The sequence below is a fragment of the Sciurus carolinensis genome, chromosome 4 (assembly GCF_902686445.1).
Source record: "Sciurus carolinensis chromosome 4, mSciCar1.2, whole genome shotgun sequence".
Classification (NCBI taxonomy): Eukaryota; Metazoa; Chordata; class Mammalia; order Rodentia; family Sciuridae; genus Sciurus; species Sciurus carolinensis.
The window spans coordinates 95,543,472-95,567,567 of NC_062216.1; the positions used below are offsets into that span (position 1 = coordinate 95,543,472).

The 24,096-nt window shown below is 35.4% G+C and overlaps 1 protein-coding gene and 1 pseudogene across 1 annotated transcript in view; one reads left to right on the plus strand and one right to left on the minus strand.

Annotated features, from left to right (window-relative positions):
- Positions 1 to 1,520: 1,520 nt before the first annotated feature.
- Ovch1 (ovochymase 1) overlaps positions 1,521 to 24,096 on the minus strand; it is a 52,219-nt gene continuing 29,643 nt past the window's right edge. Inside the window, 10 exon segments of the mRNA XM_047549748.1 lie at positions 1,521 to 1,611; positions 2,370 to 2,502; positions 3,746 to 3,790; positions 3,793 to 3,879; positions 7,097 to 7,300; positions 8,762 to 8,863; positions 9,369 to 9,525; positions 13,779 to 13,933; positions 16,443 to 16,638; positions 17,085 to 17,157. Of these exon segments, the coding sequence (XP_047405704.1) occupies positions 1,521 to 1,611; positions 2,370 to 2,502; positions 3,746 to 3,790; positions 3,793 to 3,879; positions 7,097 to 7,300; positions 8,762 to 8,863; positions 9,369 to 9,525; positions 13,779 to 13,933; positions 16,443 to 16,638; positions 17,085 to 17,157 (1,243 nt within the window).
- On the plus strand, positions 19,342 to 19,439 carry LOC124984193 (uncharacterized; annotated as a pseudogene).

Genomic DNA, 24,096 nt, shown 5'->3' on the forward strand with positions numbered 1-24,096 from the left:
GGTTCCCCCGAGAAAATCGCTCCCCTGACTCTACCCTATCCTGTTCATCACAGAAGAAGCCCCTCCTATTCCAGGCCCCTTTACCTGTCTGACTATAAAATAAAGGAGAGTTGGACTATTCCATGTTGTTAGAGGACAGAGTTGGTATGGCCAGACCTGTCATGCCCCCTCTCATTTAAAAGGAGTATTGGCTCTTGTGTGTTTATTGATTAGATAAGTTCATGGGTAATTGATTGGTTGATTTATAGCTAACATCACCCTCCGGCAGTTAAACCTTTTCTTGTCTACATGGGACTTGACTGACAGACCCCCACAAGCTTTTTCAAGGTAAATTTGCTCAGGAATCAGGAAAGCTCAGTACTTATTAACATTCCCTTAAATGCAAACACAAAGATTGTTAGTGTACTTACTTCTGGGATGGTAATGTAAATCCAAGGAATAAAAGAGACATTGCTTTAGCACCTAGCCATTGCATCAACCCTGGCAGAAGCATACCTGAGTGGGGAGTGACATTGGCATCTGGGTCCTTAGAGATCCAAAGTCCAACAAAAACCGATACATCCTTTCCTCTGGGCTGTTAACCTATACTGATAAAGTACATTTGGAACTTATAGTGCACGTGTATATATGTACATGATCGTGGAGGGTGTATTCTCTACAAATGAGAAAATTGAGTTTTAGTAAGCCTTGAGATTATTCCCCAAAGTCACTGAACTAGTAAGAGATAGAACTAAGACAGAGACCCAGGATCACCAACTGTGGACTGCTATGTTCCCTCCTGTTATGAAATGTTGGTTGACCTTTCAACTCCTTTTCCATTTCGCTTCTCCTATCTACCTTCCAAGTCAAATATGACCATGTAACCACTCTGGTTGAAAAGATTTAAATCTGATACAGGATACTTATTCCTTTCTTAATAGGACTACTCCTTACCTCAGTCCCTTATTTCTCCAATGTGAGGCTGAGAACTAAAATAATCATTATGTAATCATTAGGAAAAGGACAAAAGAATCACAGGAACTTCAGTGCTGGTGGAGTTCAACTGTTGAATAAAGGTACCTCTGGATTTCTCTTTCTTTAAAAATAAATGTTAGTGTAACTAAATTATCAGCAACTACCTAATTGATAAACCCATTGAATGCCCTTTCCTGTGATATTATTTTGTCTGATTAACCTCATTACCTGTTTTCTTGGGTTTGCTTAAAAGTGCCCTATGCATCCTTTATTTCAGTGTTTTTTTTTTCTTTAACAAATTTAATCTAGGTGTGACCCATGTGAGAGCATAGTTTTGTTTTTAACTTAATCTGAAAAGATTTTATGTTAATCTCCATTATAAATCTAGGAAAATGATACCAGTAAGGCTTTTTCGACAGGGCATAAGAGACTAGTTTAGGTCACATGTAAGACCCATGGAAACATCTACAAACATGAAAACAATCTAGGACTGTATCATAAAATTAATAGCATAGTTCATCATGGAAAAATAATTACCTATTAAGTTTTTGCCTGGTACAAATCCTTCAGAAACCCACAGGTGGCTGTGATAAGCCAAGCTTCATCAGAAAGTTGATAATATCAAGGCAAATGATGTGAATTAAAGGGGGTACTAACCTCCAGAGGCAGTTATGGCATAGATGAAAGGAAGTCAGATATAATTTTCAAATCAGGATATACTGTTATTTGTTCAGAATTTAATGCATCAATGTTATTGACTTTCAGTAAACCTTTTCTTTTTGTTTATGCTTGGATGAGATAAAGATTTCTATTTTAAATTTTACTAATTAAAATTACTCTCTAGTACACAATTTTTCAAAAGTTAGAGTTAAGTTCACATTTGATGATGAATGGTTGATCAATCATGTGTATTATTCTAAATTCTGATTGGCAATCTATAAGAGCTTAAGGTTTTACATGAGCCAGAATTTGCCCAAAACTCCCTAATATAACAGAAATTGACTTAGGATTGATATTATACAAATCTTCACTTTCAATTTCTTGTTTTAAATGTATTTTATTGTTGAATCCAAGGGAATTTCTTTACATTGTGGCAATTTAGGAACAATTTACTGAATGCCTACTATATGTCAGAATATTTTAAACACACTATTTCAATCTCCAAAATGCTTTGATAGAGACTTAACTTCCATTTGCCTAATAAATGGTCTCTTTTGTTGAGAAAGTACCATTTATCAACAGAAACAGTCTTTCTTTTGTTGTTTTCATATTAAAAGCAATTTATCCAGGGTTACACCTAAGAGTATATTATTTGAGAAGATAGAGAATAATGCTTTAAGCAAATACCACTGTTGATGTTAGTCAAGTGACTGTTTACATATATCTTTCATCATAATAAACATTCCTTTCTTTACCTCATAATCATCCTGTGAGAATATCTTGGGATCTGTACGATTCCTGAGAACTTTGTCAGAATATCCTCACACGTGACTCTGTGCTCTTGGTTTGAACTCAGGGGAAGTCTCATTATTATGCTACCCTTTGGACCTAGAAACAAATGAAGTAGAAGGAATGAGAATAAAACCAGCTTTTTCTTTTTTTTTTTTTTTTAACAGGTTTGCTATATGCCTTTTCAGATCAAGGAATCAGCTTTCTTCCATAATTATCTTAGGGAACAAAGTAATTATTCAGAGGTAGTTGGTTTCGCTGAAAAGTCTCTTGATTTTAAATATTCAAAGGTACAAAAAATAAGCATCTTTCTCAAAATGATCTTTGACACAGCCTAGAGTCTATGAAAGATTATATGATATAACTAGATAATGCCTATTGATTGCCTGATTCCATTTAAAGCCATATTCTTAATATAGCTCAAGAGAAAGCTTTACTATGATATGCTTTTATTATTCATTTAACAATTTTCCCAAATGTGCAATATACTCAGGCCTAGAAAAATATATTCTCTAATGCATTTTGTTGCCAAGGAAGGAAATCAGCTTTTAGTTGTTTGCATTCACCCAGAATCAAAAAACTTCACTTGAGTGGAGGGAAAGGAAAAACATTGGATAGTGATATTGCCAAATTATACTGTTATATTGTGTGCATGTATGAATGTGCAACAAATTCCACCATCATGTATAAGTCACCAATTGAAAAATATGGGGAAAAAGTCTCAATAATTAGGTTCTAAAGTACAGCTTAACAACTCTGAATTACATAGTTTACATTAATGCTAGCTTCTAATATTTGTGTACTTTGTTTTCAAAACTTATTCTAAACTTTTGTTTTTATAACACTATAAAGAAAACAGAGATAACAAATTGTTTTGAGCTACTCAAACAGATAAGATTTAGACCCCAAATCTCTGAATCCACAAGAAATATAGCTGCAGAAAAATCTATCTGTAGTATAAAAACAAATCACAATCAAGGTCAAAAATATTAACTTGCAATCAAATATCTTAGCCATATTTGAAAATATATATGATTTATATATACACATAAATACACTCATACATGGTATATGAATTTATATCTTGTGGCAGCAGGGAGTGCTAGGAGTCAAACCTAGGGCCTAGGACATGGTAGGCAAGCATGGAACTACATCCCCAAAGGAAATCAACATTTTTGATGACTTACAAGTCAATCATGATTCATTGACCAGTTTCTTATTTGGACCTGAGCAAATCTCAGATGACTTAAGTAGATATTTCTTTCTAACAACTCATCCTGCACAATTAGTGCTAAAACAATAACATTGATTTTTAACCTTTATATTAAGTTCATAAAATGACCAAGCATATCTTGGATTCTGAAAACAATATAGCTTATGCCAAAGCACCTTGTTTAAGGGAACAGAACGTCACCCTCACCAGTGGTCCAGAGCACGTGAAAATCGTTAAGTAAAGCCTTCCTCGACATAATTCACCTAGGTTTAAAAAAAAAAAAGTCAATTCAAATAAGAATGGATTTTTTTTAGCAGTTTCTGTATACTAGGTAGAGCAATTAATTTAAATCATGAGATAAGAAAGTACTCCATTCTTAAGATGAGGAAGTATAGCTCTAAGAACTCAAGTGACTTACTCAAAAGTCAGACTGGTGGAGTAGGGAGCCAGGATCTTAACCTGGGTCCATGATTCTAATACCCCTCTACTCTATAGTCTATGTTTCTGTGCTCCATTGAAGGACAATTACAAATTATTTCTCTTTAAAATGACCCAGATGTGTCATTTTACTCCCAGAAAATAACTTATTAAAAATTTCATCACAAAGATCCATGATAAAGTTTTCCTACCTGAAAGTTTTTCTTTCCCTACAGTCAATCTGCTACTGGTTGCATTACTTGGAGAAAATAAGATATGAAAGGTAAAATTATAATTCTAAAATGATTTAAAATACTTTTTAAGAAGGTATGGAAAGAACTTTAGAGTCTTTTAGAATCACATGCATCTACTATCGGGAATGATTTAGTTATTTCAAAACAGTAGGTGTCACCTGCTCAGAAGGATATTCACTGATTATAGTACATTCAGCTATATGGCACTAAATCAAGATGCTTCTTTTCTCTTTACATTCTTCATTCCCCTTTCTTATTCTCTCCATCGTATTTATGTTTATCTTATTATGTGTTCCTTCCTACTAGAATGAGCTTAATGAGGGTAGGGATTTTATCCATTTGGTTCACTAGCAGATCCCCAGAACCAAGAGAAGTCAGTTCCTGCTTCTTTTTAGGTGCTCCACAAACATTTGCAGGGAGAAAGGGAATCATATTCAAAGAGAAAAGAAGAAAATGCATTAGTTAGCATATTAGGGTGAATGATGTTGAAATATTCCAAGGATGTTCACATATTTATTTGTACCAAGTAGAGATGAATGCAATTCTTGAATGTATTGCTAACTGTCACAGGGAGAAACAGCATTTGACAGTAGAGAGTATCTTACAACCCAAGGAAGGGGTAATATTTTCATTACAGTCTGTGGCTTTCCTAACTATAACCTAAAGATGACAAGATTCTAGTTGACAATTCCACATCACAGAAATGGTAGGCTGGAAAATTACAGGGGTTCCTCACTAAACCTCCAACAGAGTCAAACAATTTTCAAAGGTAATGATGATAAGTCATGCTTCCCTAGAAAATGTCTTTCTATATAAAGAATTGAATATATTTTAAGGATAGGGCTGTAAATTGGGAAGAAAATAATTTTAAGAAAGAGACAAATACAGAATCACTCTACCACATGAGAACACACTGCAGCAGGATGCAAAAGGTAAATTTTCTTTTTTAATTATAGACATCTTCTGACCTTGAAATGGAAAAATTTTAAACCTAAAATGACAGGCTAAATCAAAGATCAAAGACACGTATGTATAGATTTAAATAAGAAAATTTAAATTTTATGTTCATATAAAAATTATTAAAGGCAAATAGCAACAATAAGGCTAAACACATAACTTATGACAAAGGAAAAATATTTCTGTATCTAAAGTTCCTGTAAAACATTAAAAATGGCCATAGTTTTAAAGTGGATAAAAGATAATGGAAATTAATAAAAAGTATAAATAGCTAACCAACATTTAGAAAAACTTTTCCCCATTAATAATTAGAAAATAAAATTGCCTATCAAACTGGCATATGAGGTTATAGGCATGAATTCCATGCACTGCTAATGTCAGTGAAACTGAGTTAACCATTCTGAAGAGCAAAAAACAATGCACAGAAAAGAGAAGTTGGCAAAAAATTCATACCAAAAAAAATGTTTCCAAGTCCTTAAGCACTGTACTCACTGGGAGGTATACAAAAGAAATCAAATGACCAAGTGTCACTTTCACAAGTCTTTCACTTTAGTCAGGAAAATAAAGATGATTTCAGATAGGGTCCAAGGCCACAGATGAAATAATCAGTATAATAGACAGTGGGAAGGAATGGTTGATGCTACTTCAGATTAGGAAAGATTCTTTGAAGAGTGACCATTCATTCACTTATCTATTAGGTGCTTTCTATGTTTCAGGCATTGTTCTATGAACTGGGGCTTCTGGAAATGAAGAGATGGAAGTTCCAGCCCTCGTGAAGCTTGCATTCAGTAGGCAGACAGAGAAACCACAACTATGAGAAACAGAGGACATTATATGCTAAGAAAAGGGGACCAAGAAGTACAGAGGTGTGGGGGAGGTGATGCCATTTCAAGGTAGATCTTGTTAAGAAGGTAACATTCTAAGTCCAGAAATGAGGGAAGCAAGAAGTCTTCTAGGAAATTTAGATTTTATTCCTGCTCTAAGGAGAAGTTCTTGAGAAGTTTTAGTCAAGAGGGATGGGTAGGTAATCTGACTTTAGGGGAAAATGTGCCAGGCTAGTAATAGTCTTTTTTTCCTGTAGTCTAAATGAAATTGCATTATACTGTATTTAAATATTTGTTCTTTAAACAAATTTTTGTGCCTTCTAACTCAATGATTTAATCTCTCAGACTTTATCCTAAGAAAACAATTTCACCTTCAAACAATTTTCCTGGCTTCTATGTACTTCTGCATCAAGCAGGCACCACACATGCTCATAATGACATTTGAGAACTTTTTCTTTCCAGGTTCCCCAATTAACAACATTATTTTGATTGCCTTCCCACTTTTCTCCTGACTGAAAACCAAAAAAGTTTAATGAAATCCATATAAAGAGGAGGTGGCAAGTTTGTTTCATTAAAATATGTTTGCCAGTACATGAAATGAAAAATGAGGGCTGTCTTGTTATTAATGAATGTTTTTAATCCTTCTTTTTAAAAAACATTTACTGAATTTGCTTTAATGTTTTCGTTCACCTCCCTACCCTTTACCTCATCGCTATTTTTAACCATCTTCTGAACTCCTCTTCTACCAATACAGTGTCTTCCGGCTCAGTCCTGGTGTGTTGAAGAAGTTTGGCATGTGTCTGTGTCTCTCTCTATCTCTCTCCCTCCCTCTCCCCTTCTCTCCCCTGACCCTTTGTAAATTCCACATTTTGAAAAACTAAGGGTATTTAGAAGAAAAAAAATGTGACTATTTTACATGAACCAACATATGTGAGGTCTTATTCCCAAGTCAAAACTCACTTTTGATCATAAACTGCCTGCACAGAAAAAGCTTCTGGCACAGAGTTTGAATGGTCAGTAACAATTACCTGCCATCTTTCTCTCAATGTGGCTTTCTTCATAAATAGTCATAACTAAGTCTCTACCCACATGAGATCCAAGGAGTGACAGACACACAACAGGAAATTTTGCCACTCTGAGCGCCCAGGGATATTCCAGTTTTCTTCTATAATGCAGTGGATATCTTGGATTTGAAAAAAGGGCTCTAGGCTCTTCTAGCTTCACTTTAGAAGCTGCGAATTAAGAACACAAGGGCACTCGGGACCAACAAAGACAAGGCAAAGAAAGACTATCCCAAGCTTGAAAGACCCAGGCTTGCAAGAAGAAAATTAAAACTTTATTTCCATCCATTACAAGGTGACAAGAACTTATAAAAGAAAAAGATCATTGCATTTAATTTGTCCTATTTTCTTGACATGAAGTTGTAGCAGATTTTTAAATCACTTCTTACCACACACTCTTAATGCCTTTACATTCTCATATTTGAGGAAACTTCATTATGATTTAATCTGTTCTCCACCCACTCGGCATCTACCCCAGTGCCTCCAGAGGAAAACATACATCCAAGCTAACTGGGAAGTCTCTCCCTAAATTCACGACATTCACCTGGGGTGGAGGGTAGGGATTAAGCTGCTCAGCAACCCTACCATACCTTTCTAGCCCATTTTCTAAAGAAAATTTTCATACTTGCTCTATTTTCTCTTAAAATTATCAAACCCTCTTACACAGACCCTTCTATCATCTGCTGAGAAAACAGAAGCAATAAGAGAAATTTCACAAGCACCCACACACCAGCCTCCCTGCCTAAATATTCTGCCTTTCATCCAACAACTACGTATGAACTTTGCTTCTAATACTACCCTCACTTTTGAGCAGTAAGTCCCACCCGCTTTCTTCTACTCAAGGCATCGCTCTAGGAATTCTGCCTTCTGTCTTGTTTCTGTCTCTACAACTCCTCCTAGCTGTTATTTTGGGTTGAGTGCATGTGAGTTTGGGGCAGAGGTGGTAAAAAAGATTATGGTATCACAGAACTTTCACACAAGTCTGTTACAGATTTCTAATTCTCTGGTTGCTGTTAACTTTTGATTAAAATCAAACTCCTAGTAGCAAACATACAATGGCAATTATAGGAGAATTAAGAAGCATATATATATATTTAATATATGTATTTTTATATAAATATATTATATATATATATACACACACATTTATATATATATATATATATATATTTTTTTTTTTTTTTTTTTTTTTTTTTGCAGTGCTCAGGATCAAATCCAGGGCCTTGCACATAGGAGGCAAGTGCTCTATCACTGAGCTACATATACAATCCAAGAGAGATATTAATTCTGATGCCAATTTTGGTAATCTTATACAGTCTTTACCAAGAAAGACATCTGGAAGTCTAAGGAAGGAGTAAATAGCTCAGAGTTTAAAATAATTCTATGCAGTTCCCTCAAATTCAAGCTCTTATTCGCAACTACAAGATTTATCACCTGCAACCACTATAATCTTGGATGGAAAATATTCCCAGATAATAACAGCAACAACTCTTCTCCTGTGGCACCTACCAACCAGAAAGAAACAACAGAGTTTCTGGCATTCCAAAAAAAAAAAAAATTAGTGAGCCTGGATTTACAATGCTTTTTGCTCAATTATTATTTCATAAAGATATATTATTTCATAATATATACATTTATTACCTGGCCCAGAGGTACTGTCTTTTGAAAGTGTGGATGTTGATAATTGTTTTCTTAAGGTTTTGCTCTTATTCTTTGTCTGAAGTGAAGTAGGACCTGTATTTGGGGAGAATACATTAAAAATAAAGATGAAAGACTGAGGACAAAAATGTAGTCAGTCCCAAAGTAGCTACTGTCAAAAAAGAATGCAAACCTAGGATTAAAGCAGCCTTAGGAAGTCAGTTTTACTCAACTTTGCCCAAGGGAGAAGTTATTTTTATAGAATCTTGCATTTTAATATATTTAGCAACTAAATGAGATATGATTATTTTCTCTTTCATAACACTCATTTATACTATACTTGGCAATCCCAAACCCACTCTAAAGAAGGAGGCACAGTGGCACACGCCTGTCATCCCAGCAACTTGGGAGGCTGAGGCAGGAGGATTGCAAGTTCAAAGCCAGCTTCAGCAAAAGTGAGGCACTAAGCAACTCAATGAGACCCTGTCTCTAAAATACAAAAATAGGGCTGGGGAGGGGGCTCAGTGGTTGAGTGCCCCTGAGAAAGAAGGAAAGGAAGGAAAGAAAGGGGTATTATTTTATAATATATAAAAACAATTACCTTTGATTTTGGATTTGATCCAGTCCAAGAAAACCCTTACCCTGGCAAATACACCTGGCTTCCAAGGCTGGATGCAGCCAGCTCCCCAGCTGACGATGCCATAGAGGACAAAGGGACCATTTTCATGTCTACATACTAATGGCCCACCAGAGTCTCCCTGAAATAAGAAAGCGTGTTCTAGATAACCACCTTTTTTTTTTTTTTTTTTTTTTTTTAAATTGTATAACTTAAGTGCAATTTATTTTATATTAAATATATCAAAATTATGATGCAAAAACATACTAAATTGGGTGACCATTATTTTGTCTTGTAATTATCCAATGTCTATAGATATCATTAATTTTACTTATGTCTGTCACCCTTATTGATTTTGTACATATTCATTAATAATTTTTTACTTAATTTTTTTATTCCCATTGATTTTTTTTTTTTTAATTTATTTTTTTTTACGTTTACATAGGGTAATGATGTCTAGATAACCACTTTAATCTGAAGTTCCTGCTTTCACATTTTGGAACAGGAATGTTTTTTGGCAAAAGAGAACAGATAAAATCAGATGGTAGTTTGATTTCAGAGTTGAAACAAAGCCTCGTTCAAAAGAAAACAATTTCTACATCTTCCCAGTCTCATCAGTAGGGCCTGGATAATATTCATTAATGGATTAATCTTAGATAGCCCTAGTGTCTGGTTTTATAGAGTTCAAGGAGACACGTGAAAATGTAACTTTCTTCTTGTTTATTCTTAGATATTGCTACTTTGGTCATATGATTAGAGTGAACACATCTTTCAAAAGAGAAATATTGCATCAAAAACTCAGATGAAAGGGTCAATCTTCCCCAAAAACTAGTTTTGTTTAAATTAAATGATAAGTAGAAAGGAAGATTTTGAAGAAACAGTGATACTGTTATTAACGGCAGCAAAATAAGTGTATCACACATGTTCATCTATTAATTTGCACCAACATACGTGTCTTTCCGGGCACAGTGTGCCAATGGCAGTGCCCAACACAGGCACCTGTTTGTGAGCACTCTGTTCACATCATGTGCTCCACTTGAGGAGAGGCATTAAGCCTTATTCATTTTTGTATCCTGGGGGACCTAGTATAGCCTGTCACATACGAAATGTTTGCTTAATTTATGAAGTTCTATTAGATGCAGCAAAAACAAGACTTAAAACACAATATTTTCATTTTAAACACAATCTTTCATATTTTTTAGTCAGTCCTTTTGCAGGAAAGGGAGTGAACCAAATATATCTAGTGCCAAACTGTATCTAGCATTTAATTGACTTATAAATTGAGCTCAAGGTACATACTTGAGATCTGTTTATTTTGTGTGAAGAACTTCCTAGAAGGGACCCCAAATTAGAAATAAGGAGAGCCCCTAGTCTAATGTAGAAAAATTAACATTTTCTCAGGTCTTAATTTTTTCATAAAGTAAAATTATACTTAAGACTCCCTTCCAGTTTCAAAAAGGTCTGATGTGTCCAGTCAGGTGTCGTTTTGATTCATTCATTCTTTCACCACTAACACATAGCCAATAATTAATTTTTCAGGCAGTTACAAGCATTCCATGATATAGGGAACTTGTCTAATTTATCTTTTATTGATAGTGCCTATCATAAGGCCTAGCACATTCCATAAACAGATGATACTCTTTATTGAAAAGTTATTCAGTACCTACTGTGATCCAGCCCATACTGAGCAAGATAGAATATGAACAAATAAGATGTCAATAGAAGCTATAAAGGAAATATTCAGAGTGAATGGTAGAGAATAAAGGTAGATATATATGTGTCCTTACATGTACATGTATGTATAAGCAGTTTTAGTAACATTTGAGCTCATACATGAAGGATAAGAAGAAACAGGCTTGAAAACCTGAAGGAGCTAGGCATGGTGGAACATACCTGTAATCCCAGTGATTTGGGAGACTGAGGCAGGAGGATCATAAGTTAAAAGCCAGCCTCAGCAACTTAATGAGGTCCTAAGCAACTTAGCAAGACCCTGTCTCTAAATAAATAGGGATGTGGCTCAGTGGTTAAGCCCTTCTGGGTTCACTCTCTGGTTAAAAAAAGAAACAAAAGAAAGACCGGAAGAATGAATAGCATTTTATACAGAAAATAAATCTAGATTAAGGCCCTGAGATAAACAAGACGTGGGTAGTTGAGAGGTTAGAAGATAATCAGTGTGGCTTAAACTGTTAGCAAAGAAAAATATGAAATAAACTGGGAAAGTTAGCAGGAACAGGATATGTATCACTTTGTGAAGATTAACATCTATTGCTTTATAAGTCAAAAGAACTTGAAATAAAAATTTTGAAATCCAATGAGCAAAGAACAGGATTCTGCATTGCATATCTGAAAGTCCCAAGTTTCTATGTTTGGACATTGTTATTTTTACCTTCCTAAATGAGAAATTACATTAGTAGGTCCATTACCTCTGAGCATGCACAGGAGGGTAAAAATCAATTTCATGATAGAAATAATAGAGTCCATTTTATCAAAGCAAGTTTCTAAAGTCACCCTTCAGTAGATAAGTGTCCTCTGTAAAAGACAACTGGCTATATTTAATAGTTAGAATCTCAACTCCTAGTTTTCTTCCTTCATGTTGGCAATAAATTTGGTCATGCCACACACTAAGTGACAGTTCTATGTAGCTTAAATAATAGGTGCCAACTGACATGATATTTGGGTCACCTGTGACATGGTCTACTTTAAACCTGTCTCATTTGTTGCTCTCTTGACACAAAATAAGTATGTCTCTTAATGTTAGACGCTGTCAAATATGACAAACAATAAAGCCATTTGTGATTTCCTTGATTCAAATAGAAAGACCGTTCCTAAATATCTCTATACACCAAGGAAAAAAATAAACACATTAATTCAGAGTTCTTTTCTCTCTGATTGTCTAAGGTAACTGTGCTACAGTGGATAATGGGAGTACCCTTCCCATGTTCCTCAGATCTCCCCACACAAGTCCTGGCTCTGTGCCTGAGGCCCTTTCCCACTTTCCACCCTCACCCCTGAGGCCACCCACAAGTGTGGGAAATGCTGAGGAAGTAACAGAACTCCTTTCAGGCAACCCTCAAGCTATGACTTTTGGGAAGTAACATATAAATACCCCAGTTTTCTCACCTCTCAGATGAGATGACTATACCAGGTATGGTCCATATCACTGCACAGATTCCCTGCAGGATCAGACTTAGTCCCTCACTTTGGTAGTTGGTGTAAGCACGCATCCTTGATTGGCTGCCTTCCCTTCCCTGTACTTTCTCCTCACTTTCCTCCCCTGTCATGTCTATCTATACGTCCTGAAATAGACCCCTCAGGGTCTGCCTCTGGTTCTTGAAAATTAAGGTTAGCAACATGAACAGAATTTAAGTAGTGCTGGACACCATGAGAGGAAGGGTTTAAGTATAATAAACATATTCAGGGTTAAAGGGGGGACCTTCTCCATTTCCTCTCCATATTTTCACACAGAAGGACTTCCACCTAGATTGATGCCCAGTAGCTTCTTCCCATGGAAGTGACATCCATTGGTTTATGATTTTGACTGGTGGTGGTACAGTGGAGAGGGTTATAAAAAAGCATAAAAGAACAGGTTCATTTTTCTTTCCTCTTTACCTCTGACTGGTATGAGTGATAAGTCTGGAGAAATACCTACCTACAGACCTGAACTTTCCCTCAGGTGGACTCTGCCCAAATTTCGACTAGGGATTAGAGGTGGGTGTGCAGAATTTCAGCAACTCTTTCAAGGTGACATATCTAAAGTCACATTCATCAGTTGACTTTGTGAATACTGAAGTTGGTATTTTACAAAGCATTCATCCATATGCTTCCTTTTCTTTGTTAATGTAATGGCATGCATATATAGATCTCTATAGCTTTGTACTTCTATAATCTCACTGAAATGACTACTACCTTGTGATTTTTCACTGAATATGAAAACCATTTTTACCTTTAGGTTCTATTTTCCTCTTGGTGATTAATCTACAGCTAAAAGTTGAGAATATAGAATATTAATAATAAAACAATAAAACTTTTTAAGTTGTAAGTAGGATATACTAATTTAGAACCTTATTCACTCATCGCCCTGTTCCCAAAACCCTAAATGCATCCAAACACGTCTTCCCTTTCTCAGGTCTGGTAAATGGTCTTGCCATACCTTCCCTTCTCATGGGCTCCTATCTACCACTGGCCATTCTGCTTGTACAGCTACTAGCTACCTCTGCCATCACGGCTGTTTGAATTAAGTAACAAGTCTTCCTGCACCCCTCCTGGCCTTTGTGCCGGGTGTGGTAAGAGGTATTGGATGCTTGTGCCTTCAACAGTGAATTCCTCCTGCCTAAGGAGAATTTCCAGCAGGTGGTAAACTTTCTATTGTTCTGTGCCAAGTCAGAATCCTCTCACCTGACAGAAATCTTTCCTTCCAGACACAGCAGAGCCAGCACAGATCATCCTGTCTGTGATCCCTCCTGGATGAGCAGAATAGTAAGTGCCTTCGCAGACAGCTCTTTCTAGCACAGTCACTTGAATCTGCTGTAAGCGACTGGCTAGGTCACCATCTATTGAAGAAAGAGATTCCAAAAGAGAGGGCTTGTTAAGTAAGCAAAAAGTGATGTTAAAGAAATATTAAGTGCAGACTTGCTCTTTACCAACATGTTTAAAAACATAGTGGTAGTCATTCCATTTTTCCTGAGCAGATAGAGAATACTTGGGGGGGGTACTAGTGTTTCATGCAGCATGTCTTCATCATATGGCATCTTTGTAAAGAGGGGACATTGGGAGAATAACTTTTTACCTAGCTTATTTCCAGTCTAAGTTTTACAGTATCAAATAGTGCCACATAAGAATTCAAAGGAACTGGGGGTGTAGTTCAGTGGTAAAGTGTGTGCTTAGCAAGGCCCTGGGTTCAATCCCTAGCATCAAAAAAAAAAAAAAAAAAAAAAAACAAAAAGAAAAACTTTGGAAGAAATGAATTGGCACTACATGATTTACATGAGTATATTTATAAATATATAAATATACACTGTAAGTATATGAAAATACATGCTTATATGATGATGTAACAAACCAAAATCATATTCTTTTTCTCTACTTTTGCTAAAACCCAATCTCATCTTCAATGTTAGATGCCACTAATGATGAACACAATGAATGAGTAGTTTCTTCTCATACTTGGATAGATCTACATTAGTGTATTCTGCAGAACTTATTCTATCACTTTAGATTTATGATGAGTTTAAAACTTTTAGTGCTATATACCCTGTATATTTTGAAGCAAAACAAAAATAACTTCACATTTATGTACAACTTTAATATTTATAATGTTCTTTACTCCAACTCAATAATGCAATAGCACTGTGAGGTAGGTTAATCACATTGATCTCACAAATGTAAAACCCAGACCTCTAAAAATGTGATTATTTAGCTTTTATATAACAGAACTCAAGCCTAGGTCATAAATCTTATGTCCTTTTGAATGCACCAATACTCCTTTTCAGGAACTACCCTCATCAGTGTGGCTGGCCATGTTTCAAAATTAAGACTTCATTCCCTCCCCTGGCTGCAAAGAATGAATTATATTTTATAAGACTGTAATGATGGCTCAGTTGTCCAGGGGTCATGGAACTGGTGGAGGCTGAAATGTGTTAAGTATGTTTGTTTAAGGACTTTGAAGTCAGTTAGTCAACAGATAAACACTGAAGCTTAGTATATGCCAGGTATACGTCTAGTCCTTGGGAGAGAATGTGAATGACAGATCTGCTGCCAAGATGTGCCTCTGACACTAATGGGCGAGATGTAGAAAATGATTACAAAAAAATAATGCCAGGGATGTTCAAGTGCAATGAGATGATAATACTAAGTAGCAAGGAAAGATGGATGGTAAGCCTGCTGCAGTAGTGTGGCCCAAGAAGGAAAGTGACATTTCAGCAGAGAATGGAATGATGAAGAGCAGCATGCAGAGACTGCAATAGAGTGTTCCAAATGGAGAGAAACAAAGTACGGATCTTTAGAAAGCAGGACAAGTTTGGCATTAAGAGAAAGAAAGAAGCCCATAGTACTGAAAGGTTAACAAGGGGACAAAAGAAGGAAATGATGTTGGAGAGTTAAGTGGAAACCAATCAGAGATTTCCAAACCAAGCTAGAGTTTAGATTTTTTTCTAAACATAATAAGAAGGCATTCAAGGAATGATTATAAGCTGACCCATGCTGACCTTAAATCCTAGCTTTGATATTTAATAGTCATGGGATCCTAGCAAATTATTTAGAACATAGGACCACAAACTCATTTGGAAAATGGGAATGATTAAAGTTGCTATGGTAGTCGTGAAGTTTTATGAAAACGCAACTTGGCTATAGGTGGCATAGTAAGCTGTGAATGAGAACACTCTAAGGAGTCAAAGATAACTCTCGTCTCCTGCAAATGACACTAATGGAATGAAAATAAAATGATCTGATTCAGTAAAAGAAGCAGAAAACAAACATCAACCTATTCAGATCTTTCTGTGTTTAAGAGCCCTATAATCTAACATAAGGATCAGCATACCAAACCAATGATCAATTCTGTGTCACACACCCACAGACCCTGGGCATAATCCATGAACAAAGAATATTTTTCACATTTTTAGATAGTTGGAAAAAATTCCAAAAAATGCTTTTAATTATACATGTATATTATATGTTTTAAATTTCATAAATGAAGTGCTATTGGAACATGGCCATTCCTATTCTGTCATGTATTGTCTTCAACTGTTTTACTTTACACTGGTAGAATTTAGTAGTCCTGACAGAGACCAAATGGCCTGCAAAGCCTGAAAGACTTATTATCTGACCCTTTGCAGAGAAAGTTTGCTGACCCCTGATCCAATCTATTTGTCATTTAAATTACCCAGAAGGAAAAGTTTAAGAGAGCTCACTCTCTAATCACTTACTAAGCTATTGCAATTAAGTAAAACATTATTTCTACCTTTCAGAAGGTAGAGGGGCTAAATGTATACTTCTTGATATTTGCATGGCATATTTTCAAAAATAACATTAGCAGCACTGTTTATGAGAGTGTAAAGTACCCACCTTTACTAGTGCTTCCCCATCCGGTCACAGCACATATCTCGGAGGAAAACAGAGGCTCTGTGCTATGTGGGAGACACACTGGCCTCACCACTGAGTTGTACTCCAGAGGAGAGCTCAATTGTATTAGGGCAATATCAGAGTCATAGGTCACTGTATCAAAGTCTTCATGCACTATGATGTGTTTGGCCCTTCTCACCTGTATCAATGGCAGGCAAGCAAATAGCAAGATAAGAAAATAAGAATCAAGCTACTTCCTTGCATAATGGTCCCAAATAAATTCTAATTTCTTTGTTTCTATACTCAGCAATGAAAATGATTTTGTACTAAGTATAAAAGGGTAATCTTGGTTTATAATTTATGGGAGGCAATGAACCACATTTTGAGAATTGATGATCCTAGGTTAAAAAAAACTATGCCAACCTGTGCACAATCAATCAACCTGGATTTGTGCTTCCTGACTTGCCTCACCCAATTCTCAAATTAAAATTCCATCTCAAATTGCATCTTTAAAAACAGGTGTACATGATAAGTATAAAGGGGCATTAGAACATTCATAGATAATCATATTTTAGCTAAATGTGTTTACTGACACATGACAACGTTTAGAAGGCAGATGGAATGACCTTTAAAAACACTATCCACCTGCTCAGTTGATTCCTTTAGGGTTCTATCATGGTCCCCAGCAACAACAGTCCAGGAGGGTGGATTATCTTTCCTGGAAAAAGAGCAAAAGTTAATGTGCAAGCACTCTTTTGTGCTTTGGTCTAAGCCCATCCAGTCCTACCAAAGGGCACTGCTCATTTCAGTCAGGTAATGCCCAACCCTGCCTAGGTGGTCAGTGCGGTCTCCCTGTCACACAAGCTACTCCACTGCTCCTGATCTACCTGAGGTATTTTGTCTCCTCCTTTTGACCATAAAACTATCTTTGGAGACCTTATTAAATATAGCCAAAACTATTTTTAGTCTTGAGAAGGAAAAACGAAAAATTAAAACATTTTAATTCCATAACAATAGTAACAGTTCCAAGATAGGGAAAATTCACCTGTGGTGTCAGAAATCAGGGCACTGATTATTTCTAGGAGAGTGACTATGAGGAGGACTGGTGGGTGGTGGTGATATTTTGATTTCTGATCTGAGAGTTGGTTACATGGGCATCTACTTTGTGAAAATTATTCTAACTGTAAACTTGAGATTGGCACATTCTGATTGACTTCAGAAAGACACTAAAAATTTTCAATCAACATCCATTAGCTGGCCATATCAAGATCTCCAGCTGAAGAAATATCTGAGGAAAAAAAATTCCTTAATTGTCAGAAACATACTGTCACTTGTACTTGGAGATTAATTTTTCCATTTTTTCAAAACTGTCTCTAAGAAAAGTTATTGAAATCAATTTTTAACACACTTTATTCAAAGGAGAAGTTTCTTAATATATGTACACATCTTCTCTCTAGTCATAACCATGCTCATTTAGATTCCCTGCATGATGAGTTTGACTCAGCCATGTGTTTCAAGATGCCTTGATTAAGGGAGCTGACTCCAATAAAGTGCTTGGCAAGTAACTTGCAGATGGTAATGCCTCCATAATGGAAGCCATTATCATTGTTATTATCTGTCATGCACTCTAATGGAAGGATTAAACTTTATTTTCAAAGTCACCCTCTAAATTATTACTTGGTAGTGAAGAAACTTATTCTGCTTTTATTTCTTGTGTGTGGTGGGGTCTGCTGAGGATCAAATACAGGGTCTTGCACATGTGAGGCAAACACTCTACCATTGAGTCACATTTCCTATCTTAGAACTTAGTTCTTGAAGCTCGTCCTATACTTTTCTATGTAGGAGAGTGTTCACAGCACAGTAAAATAACTTAAAAATCATGGTACAGATGATAATGTAAACCTCAATTTCTAGTTAAGTTTTTTGTGCACAGTCATCAGATGTCCTCGAGTTTAGTGAAGAACACCACGTAAAAAAACATGCATCAGAGTGATATACACATGCTTAGGCAACAGAGCCTGAAAATTTTCCAATAACGAGATAAGAGCTCAAGGTATCAATTGATGAACTTCTCCATTCTCTCTTTTCACCTTCCTATAATCCATTTTCTTCTCTTACACCCTTAGGGTCTTATTCCCAACCCAACAATGGGACATGTATCATTTAAAGAAACAGTCACTACTGAGTCACAAAAAGGGGCTGAAGTTGAAAAAGTTAATCTGATTTTAAGACAAAAAGATTCCAAAATATAACTGCAAAGTGAATTTAGTCCCTAGAGTACATTAAGAGACCCACATAGGCAAAAGACTCATGTGGAATTAGCAAGATGAGAACACATCAGTTTTCCCTAAATGTGAAATAATATCAAAGGTGAGATTGCTACAAATACAACTTTTCAGTCTCCACATCAGACTTAAAGAACCAGAAATCTTCCAGGTGATTCTGGTGTATGCTCACATTTGAGAACTAATACTAAAGAGTAACCAATGGCAAGGAAGCTCATGGTCAGTGGTTCAATATTGCTGTCAGTTCTCATTGTCTTTGGAGTACTGCTCAACAATGTCAGCTAGCCTGGTACCAGGAAACCATCAGTAAAATTGTAGTCTATATGCACTCTTGAATTTTCCTATCTCCCCAAATGCCTTTTCTCTTATGGCAAACTTCCGTTTTCAATGAATCTGGATACTTAGATGCCCCCTTCAAAGGGAAGTAGAGTCCTGAATGCACATAAGTTGATGAAGATGAGTCAGAGAGAGAAATCCATGAAGGAATCAGCTGACAAGTTTCCACAAAGGCAAGATATGAGTGTGACTTATCACTTTGCTATACCAGAGTATTAAGACACTTCTGATGTAAAAATCTATATACTTCAAGGATTAGCTTTAAAAAGACATTTTCATGCTTGCTTTGGCAGCACATGTACTAAAATTGGAATGACAGAAGATTAGCATGCCCCTGCATAAGGATGACACACAAATTTGTGAAGTGTTCCATATTTTTCATTTAGTACCTCATAATAGACAAGACCAGAAAAGAATCTCTCCATGACACATTATAATTAAAATGCCAAAAATCTAGAAAAGGAAAAAAAATTTAAAAACTATGAGAGAGAAGTACCAGGTTATATTCAGGGGACCACCAATCAGAATAATAGAACCTTTCTCAGCAGAAATCTTAAAGTTCAGGAGGACTTGGAATGACATTTCAAGAAAACAACTACCAACTAAGATTGCTATATTCATCAAAAACTATCATTTGAAATTGATAAGAAAATGAAAACCTTCCAAGATAAGCAAAAATTAAAGGAATGCATAACTACCAAGTCGGCATTGCAGAATATACTTAAAGGAATTCTACATGCAAAAGAAGATTAAAAAACAACCAATAGAGTTCAGGAAAGAATAAATCTTATTACAAGGATGGATAGGTGAGTAATAACAAGGATCAAATCAAACATTAAAATAAATCAAAATGGCAAGAAGTAATAGCTCTACAATAACAGTGAATGTAAATGATCTCAGTGCCTCTCAAAAGACAGGTAGATTGGATTAAAAAATAAAACCAACTATATGTTGCCTGCAAGAAACACACCTCAGAAGCAAAGATATCATATGCTGAAAGGGAAAGGATAGAAAATAATATTCCATGCAATTGAAGCTCAAAAGCAAGCAGGAGTAGCACTCTTATTCAACAAATCAAACTTCAAGCCAAAATTAGATGAGACAAAGAAGGTCACTACTTACTGCTAAAGAGAAGAATATAAAAAGATAAAAATATTTATAACCCCCAAACATCTGTTCACCTAACTACATGAGAACAAATACTACTTAACATAAAAGCTCAGATAAATTCCAGTACAGTAATACTAGGTGGTTTCAATATACCTCTCTCACCAATAGATAGTGATTCAGACAAAATAAGCAAAGATACTACAGACTTGAAACATACTACAGATGACTTAACAGATATCTACAGAATGAACACATATTTTCATCTGCTTGTGGAACTTCCTTCAAAAAAGATCCTATTTTAGGTCATGAAGAAAACCTTAGCAAATATGAAAAAGTTTCTAATTTCTTGCATCTTATAAGATCATAATGGAATAAAATTAAAAATTAACAGCAAGAAAACTACAGAAACTATGTAAACATGGAGATTGAACAATATACTTCTGAATGAGTATGTCAAAGAAATCAGGGAGAATTTTAAAAAATCTAGTTAGACTCACACAAGAATAGAAACACAACATACGAGGGTCTCTGAGATGCAGTGAAGGCAGATCTAGGAGGAAAATTTATAGGTATTAGTGCCCACATGAAAAAAAAAATATCCCAAATAAATAACCTAATAATGCATTTCAAGGTCTTGATAAATAGCTAATCAACCCAAACCAGTGGAAGAAGGAATAAAGATCAAAGCTGCAATTAATGAAATGTAGAATAAAAAAAATACAAAGGAGATTAAAAAGATAAGGGAGATTGATTAGTTTGGTTAAAGGTTTATCAAAGGAAAGACTCAAATTAATAAAATTGGACATGTGAAAAGGAGATATTAACACAGATATCACTGAAATACAGGGAAATGGTAGGGACTATTTTTAAAACATTCCAATAAATTGGGAAATCTAGAAGAAATAAATTTTTGGACATAGCCTACCAAAATTAAACCAAGGGAAAATAGAAAACCTAAATAGACAAATAACAAGTAATAAGATTGAAGGAGTAATAGAAAGCCTTCCAACAAAGATATGCCCAGGACTGATGGGCTAAATTCTACCAGAACTTAAAAGAATTTCAATGCTCCATGAAATAGAAAAGGGAACACTTCCAAGTTAATTCTATAAAGCCAATACTTCTCCAATACCAAAACCAGATAAGGATACATCCAGAAAAGAAAACTACAAACCTATATCCTTGATGAACATAGATGCAAAAATCCTCAATACCATTATCAAATTCAACACACATTACGAAGATTATACATCATGACCAAGCTGCTTTCATTCCATGGATACAAGGATGGTTTGATGTATGCAAATATCCCACAAAATTAGAACCAAGAAAAAAAGTCATATGATCATTTAGATACAGAAAAATCCTTCCACAAAATATAACATCCATTCATGTTAAAAACACTGAAGAAATTAGGGATAGAAGGAGTCTTTAAGATGGCTATAATATATGACTTAAAGGCTATATATGACAAACCCTATGTCAATATCAGATTGAATGGGGAAAGCTGAAAACACTTTTTTTAAAGTCAGTAACAAGATAAGGATGTCCACTCTCACTACTGTTACTCAAAATAGTGCTTGAATTTTAGCAGAGCAATTAGGCAATAGAAGGAGATAAAACGGATACAAATTAGAAAGGAAGTCCACATTATCTGAAATGAGGATGGATACTCCAGCTTTTTTGCTGTGTCCATGTGCATCCAATCTGCCAGTCTATGTCTTTTGATTGATGAGTTCAGGCCATTAACATTCAGGGTTATTACTGAGATATGATTTGTATTCCCAGTCATTTGGCTCATTTGTTTTTTGACATGACTTGGTTTCTCCTTTATTTGGTTATTCCTTTAGGCTAGTTCCTCCCTTTGCTGATTGCATCATTGTTTTTCATCTCTTCCTCATGGAATATTTTGCTGAGAATATTTTGTAATGCCAGCTTTCTTTTTGTAAATTCTTTTAGCTTTTGTTTATCATGGAAGGATTTTATTTCATCATCAAATCTGAAGGTAAGTTTTGCTGGGTATAAGATTCTTGGTTGGCATCCATTTTCTTTCAGGGCTTGATAAATGTTCTTCCAGGCCCTTCTAGCTTTTAAGGTCTGGATTGAAAAATCTGCTGATATCTGTATTGGTTTCCCCCTGAATGTAATTTGATTCTTTTCTCTCACAGCCTTTAAAATTCTGTCTTTATTTTGTATGTTAGGTATTTTCATTATAATGTGCCTTGGTGTGGGTCTGTTGTAACTTTGTATATTTGGAGTCCCATAAGCCTCTTGTACTTGATTTTCCATTTCATTCTTCACATTTAGGAAATTTTCTGATATTATTTCATTCAATAGATTGTTCATTCCTTTGGTTTGTTTCTCTGTGCCTTCCTTAATCCCAATAATTCTTAAATTTGGCCTTTTCATGATATCCCATAATTCTTGAAGATTCTGTTCATGATTTCTTACCATCTTCTCTGTTTGGTCAACTTTGTTTTCAAGATTAAATATTTTGTCTTCAACGCCTGAGGTTCTGTCTTCCAGATGTTCTATCCTATTGGTTATGCTTTTTATGGAGTTTTTAATTTGGTTTATTGTTTCCTTCATTTCAAGGATTTCTGTTTGGTTTTTTTTCAGTATCTCTAACTCTTTATTGAAATGATCTTTTGCTTCCTGTATTTGCTCTTTAAACTGTTGATCGGGATACAAAGAGAAAAAGAAGAAGTCAAATTATCCGTATTTGCTGATGACATGATTATATATTAGAGGAACTAGGAAATTCCACCAGAAAACTTTTAGAACTCATAAGTGAATTCAGTAAAGTAGCAGGATATAAGATCAATGCTCATAAATCTAAGGCATTTTTATACATAAGTGATGAATCCTCAGAAAGAGAAGTTAGGAAAACTACCCCATTCACAACAGCATCGAAAAAAATAAAATAATTGGGAATCAATCTAACAGAAGAAGTGAAAGACCTCTACAATGAGAACTACAGAACACTAAAGAACGAAATTAAAGAAAACCTTAGAAGATGGAAAGATCTCCCATGTTCTTGGATAGACAGAATTAATATTGTCAAAATGGCCATACTACCTAAAGTGCTATACAGATTCAATGCAATTCCAGTTAAAATCCCAATGATGTACCTTACAGAAATAGAGCAAGCAATCATGAAATTCATCTGGAAGAATAAGAATCCCAAAATAGCTAAAACAATCCTTAGCAGGATGAGTGAAGCAGGGGGTATCACAATACCAGACCTTCAACTATACTACAAAGGAATAGTAACAAAAATGGCATGGTATTGGTACCAAAATAGACAGGTAGATTAATGGTACAGAATAGAGGACAAATAAATACAATTTTCTCATACTAGACAAAGGGGCCAAAAATATGCAATAGAGAAAAGATAGCCTCCTCAACAAATGGTGCTGGGAAAACTGGAAAACCATATGCAACAGAATGAAACTAAACCCCTATCTCTCACCCTGCACAAAACTCAACTCAGAATGGATCAAGGACCTCAGAATCAGACCAGAGACCCTGCATCTTATAGAAGAAAAAGTAGGTACAAATCTTCAACATGTCGGCCTAGGATCAGACTTCCTTAACAGGACTCCCATAGCACAAGAAATAAAAGCAAGAATCAACAACTGGGATAGATTCAAACTAAAAAGCTTTCTCTCAGCAAAGGAAACTATCAGTAATATGAAGAGAGAGCCTACAGAGTGGGAGAAAATCTTTGCCACTCATACTTCAGATAGAGCGCTAATTTCCAAATCTATAAAGAACTCAAAAAACTCTACACCAAGAATACAAATAATCTAATCAACAAATGGGCTAAGGAAATGAACAGACACTTCACAGAAGAAGATCTACACACAATCAACAGATATATGAAAAAATGTTCAACATCTCTAGTAATAAGAGAAATGCAAATT